Source organism: Sinocyclocheilus anshuiensis, unplaced genomic scaffold, assembly GCF_001515605.1.
Source record: "Sinocyclocheilus anshuiensis isolate Anshui unplaced genomic scaffold, SAMN03320099.WGS_v1.1 scaffold659, whole genome shotgun sequence".
NCBI lineage: Eukaryota > Metazoa > Chordata > Actinopteri > Cypriniformes > Cyprinidae > Sinocyclocheilus > Sinocyclocheilus anshuiensis.
In genome coordinates, this window is record NW_015549698.1 from 290,288 (window position 1) to 295,233 (window position 4,946).

At 37.9% G+C, this 4,946-nt stretch overlaps 1 protein-coding gene across 4 annotated transcripts in view; it reads left to right on the forward strand.

The window, feature by feature from the left end:
- LOC107660507 (sentrin-specific protease 6-like) overlaps nt 1-4,946 on the forward strand; it is a 46,372-nt gene that overhangs the window by 30,761 nt on the left and 10,665 nt on the right. For all 4 annotated transcript variants that reach the window (XM_016449825.1, XM_016449824.1, XM_016449826.1 and 1 more), the window contains 4 exons: nt 534-650; nt 804-926; nt 1,023-1,115; nt 2,815-3,032. In XM_016449825.1, the coding sequence (XP_016305311.1) occupies nt 534-650; nt 804-926; nt 1,023-1,115; nt 2,815-3,032 (551 nt within the window). The remainder of the gene's footprint in view (nt 1-533; nt 651-803; nt 927-1,022; nt 1,116-2,814; nt 3,033-4,946) is intronic.

Genomic DNA, 4,946 nt, shown 5'->3' on the forward strand with positions numbered 1-4,946 from the left:
ATTCATTTTTCCAAACCCCTCCTTTGCGTGACGCTATTCTGCGGTGATTGGTCCGATTGGTCTCATTTTCCTTTCATCTCGCCTGTGATGCCTGATAAAGCAGTGTTTGTGAGCGCAACGCTGCTTTGTGTACATCGTTACTGGGGAAACCGCTATTTTTACCGCTCCTAAAGCGGCACCTAGTGGCAAAGAATGAATTTGCATTTTCATTCAGACCAACGCGAAAACAACAACAAGTGGACGGGCAATATGCTAATGTTTCATGTTGACGTCAACATGAAACGGCTTGGGATTTGTTTTAAAAATGACTTGTTTCAAAGATTTAGAGTCGACTCTTTCTTTTGAGAGACAATAACTTTAAACACGGTGCACTTTCAGATTTAAAACTTTGCAGGATGTTTTCATTCGCTTAGAGTTGTGTTACACACTACATGAAAGCTAATTTTCAAAAATCCATAATAGGGGCACTTTAAATGTTATATAAAACGCCAAAGATATGTTGAAGTTGGTGTTGTATTTGTTTGTTTCTGTAGGTTGTTGGTTTACCCCCCGCCGCCTGCTAAAGGAGGAATCTCTGTAACCAATGAGGACCTCCACTGTCTGAACGACGGAGAGTTTCTCAACGACGTCATCATCGACTTCTATTTAAAGTCATTATCTTTATTTCAGTCAATATTAATTGTTGTGACCAAATATTGTTTATATATAAAAAAAAAAAATTGTAAACCTCATGAAAGTTTTTTTTTTTTGTAAGTGGGCATAAATTCGACATTATCTGATAATCGTGTGCTGTGTGCTACTAGATATCTGTTTTTGAAGAAGTTGAAGAAGGAAGATGCTATCCGCAGTCATGTGTTTAGCTCGTTCTTCTATAAGAGACTCAATCAGAGAGAGCGGAGAAACGCGGTCGACGCGTCCAACTTACCGTGAGCTCACGTCATCATCTCAGATAATCACATTTCCTTGGAACTCAGTTACTGTGCTGAGATGCATTTCAGATGTGACTTTATGATGTGTTGCAGCATACAGAAGAGGAAACACAACAGAGTGAAGACATGGACACGTCACGTGGATCTCTTCCAGAAAGACTTCATCTTTGTGCCCATCAATGAGTCGTAAGACACGGTTTATTTATCTCCATTTATCCATCGATTACATGAGGAATTGGCCATAACAGGAAGAATTAGGGGTGGGCAATATATACGGAGGTAGACACGATTAGCCGGTAGAAATTTGTATTATCGCGGTTATGCACTCATGTCAAGTTGCGGTGCGCTGTGGTCACGAAAATGTATCGTTTGCACACATTTTTTAACATTGCTGTTTAAAAACGAGTGATTTTAAGCCATTTAAATGCAAACAACATTGCTATATGCTCGTGCTGTCTGCTAGACATGAATCCTTTGCTCATAGAGCACATTAGTATTTTTGTTGCTTTATTGGCCTTGAATGGTTAAATACACATACTTATGTATGAAAATGCCCATCTTTGCAAGCATCCTCGTAAAAACTGTAATTTAGGTCTTAAGTGAAAGTAAACAGCTGAGAAAGAAAACGCATGTGTAACAGTAAATTGTGTCCGAATGTTTGGTCTTAAAGGGGAAGCTGCCTATTATTCCTCCTGTCTGTCATTCAGGTTAATCAATTCAATTCAATTCAAGTTTATTTGTATAGCGCTTTTCATGATACAAATCGTTGCAAAGCAGCTTTTCAGAAAATTAAGTTTCTACAATATATTTAGTAGTAGCTTATCAGTGGTGACTATGTCAGTTAATGTACATATGGCAGAAATGTACGGAAAAATCAATTAAAGATGTAATCAAACAGACGATGAACATTATTAACAGCAATTACTATATGTTGCAATCAAACTTGTAGCAAAATTTGGTAGTTTATGTTGTTTCACGGTTGGCGTCCTTTGAGGAGTTGGCATCATCTCTTCTCAGGTGTTCGGTCATCTCAGGTCTTTGTAAGGGCTGGATCAGACTGAAGACTAGTCTGGTCAGACTGAAGCTTATGTAACTGGTCTTGTTTAGATATATAGTTGAGTGTCATCATCATAGCAGTGGAAACTAATCCCATATTTTCTAATAATATTACCCCCTTGGTAACATGTATATTGAAAATAGCAGAGGACCTAGGACAAATCCTTGTGGCACTCCATACTTTACTGGTGATAATTGAGATGACTCCCCGTTTAAATAAACAAAGAAACTCTCTCACTGCTCTTGACTAAATCACTTTTGTAACTTTATTAATAAGAAATTTAATTTACACAGTGAAAACTAAAAGTGTTTTTGATTAATTTATACAATGTATGTAGGATTTATTTATTGTAGTTTTTCTGTCCTGTTGCTTGTAATTAGTTACTTACCTTCAGTGAGCTTGAGTTTTTCTGGGGGGGCGTTTTGTGGCTTTTATTAGTTTTTTGTGATATTGACACTGGTGACAAGAATTTATGAAAATTCTATTGTATCAAAAACTTTGATATTATAAATGCATAAGTTAAAAGCAAAAATAACTATATTGTGATATATATATATATCGTTATTGTGATATCAAATTTTGGTCATATCGCCCACCCTGAGGAAGAATGCATGTGAATGTCTTTCATTGTCATTCAAATGAGAGTTTGACAGTGCAAAGTCTTCCTTCCTTCTATTTACTGGTTATTTGACACTAAATTAACATGTTAAACTGTCCTTCAAATGCATTGTGATTTATTTTAAATCAGCTGCCTAAGTGGTGTGCGTATTGTCATGTTTTTGTAATTAGACTTCTGATCTCCTGATCTGTCTTTCTGTGTCCATCTAGTGCACACTGGTATCTCGCCATAATCTGTTTTCCGGGTCTGGAAAAGGCTCATGTTGAGCTAAACCTGCTGTACCAGCCTCAAACTCAAGCCCATAGCACTGCTGTCTCCTCCAGCCCACCCACTGATGGAGGTTCGGATGAACTGGACGACGTCAGGCAGCACACGGCCGTCCCACACAGATCTGTGGCTGATGTGAACAGACAGCAGCAGTACACGGGTGAGCACATGAGCCACACGAGTGCATTCATAGGGCTGAACGATTATGGAAAATAATCTAATTGCGATTTTTTTTTTTTTACCAATATTGCGATTGCGATTTAATATGCAATTATGTTCTGTATTATTCAACAAAGACAAGCTTTAAATCATTGTATAGTATGACCAACACAATATTAGCTAGATTAAACATAAATGTTCTTTTCTGTAGGCCAGGCCTATATGTTACGGTGAAATTAGGTGATGCATTAAGATATGAATGACATTTTTATTTAACAACTACAATCACAGTATATTGACTGATTTGTTGAACTTCCAACCTTGTGAGCATGTAATAATTATGACAACATAAAGCAAATAACAAATAAGCACAAATAAGCCTGGTGTAAACATTAATATGAAAGTCAGTAATAAATCACACAAACTAAAGTAGATTGCAGAAATATAAAAACAAATCTGTTGCTTTACCACACTACTTTAGGTAATTCAAAGTCACTGTAAGAAACATAGGTAAACATGTGGTCTGCACTTTTTAAACACTGTCTGTTAACTTTGGACCAGTGGTTCTCAAACTTTTTTGGTCCGCCCCCCTTTAAACTTATAAAAAAATCTGGCTCCTCCTTCCTCTCTATATCTCAGGATTGGTCTGGCAAGATATGCCTCGTCATATTTTCTGCATTTAGCTTTTAAATGACCAGCACCTGCCTGGGTCTGTGCGACTTCATCTATGGCTTTTCTCTTCGCTTTCACAAACCGATCCATCTCCCTTTCTAAGTTACGTCCTTTGGCTGTTTACTGTTTTATTTCTTTTCTTTTTCTGCTGATGGCCCGCGCTCGACTTGAAGCAGCGCTGCTTAGACCGATCGGTGTGTCATCAAAGTACTGCAAGAGCTATAAGAGAGCGCGGACGTCTCCTTATGCTTTCTCTCTCCGTACTTTGATGTCATACACCGATCGATCTTCAAGTCGAACACACCTTTTTACTCTCGCGTGTCACGTGAACGAGTGTAATTGCAGCCTCTGCGATTGAAAAATCGAATTTGCTCATATCGCGATATTATCGCAAATGCAATTAATCGTTCAGCCCGAACTACAAACACTTTTTTTTTATCACATAATAAGGCAGAATAGTTTCTATACTGTAATAAATGCTATGTCAGTTAGCACTGCATTGTTCATATACTTTATTTATTACTTGGAGATGACTTGACAAACACAAATAAACCATATATTGTCGCAATCGTATGTTTAATGTCTTTCTTGTTTCCAAACGTTTCTGTTTTTCTGTGAAAACAACTGTTTTCATACAGCCATAACTGGACGCTTTTGTCCATATTAGGAATTCCCTCATACGACTTTCTGCGCGAGAGCACCCTCCGGCTTCGAGTATGAATGTAACATACACTGCGCGGAATGTTTAGCGCTCCGTGATGTTCATCTCGCCTTATTCTGGGTCCGAATAAAACATCAGATCATGCACAGACTATCCTGTCTCTTTGAATTTAAATCTATATTTATTCACACCGGCTCTTGAAAACCTCTATGTGAACACACTTGCCCGAAAAAGAACGGGGGACGAATTTACGTGATATTAAAAGTGGGGGGACACGTCCCCCGCGTAATCTACGCCCCTGCTCTATTCTATAAATTGAAAAAAAATATTTATAATACATTTTAAAGTTCACATATTTTACACCTTTCTGGGGTTTTATTTTAAGTCTTGATGTCCTTAAAATATATATTTGCGGTATAAGTACCAAAAACCATCTCAATATATTTTTACAGCTCCTCTCTCAGGAGCTCTGCTGAGAACAGGGGCAAGTTCAAGCTCAAACCGGTGTGCACCATTTTACTACGGTTTCCGGATTGAACGACATGTTTCCTGGAAACGGTGTGCAACGGGGTTTGAGATAAG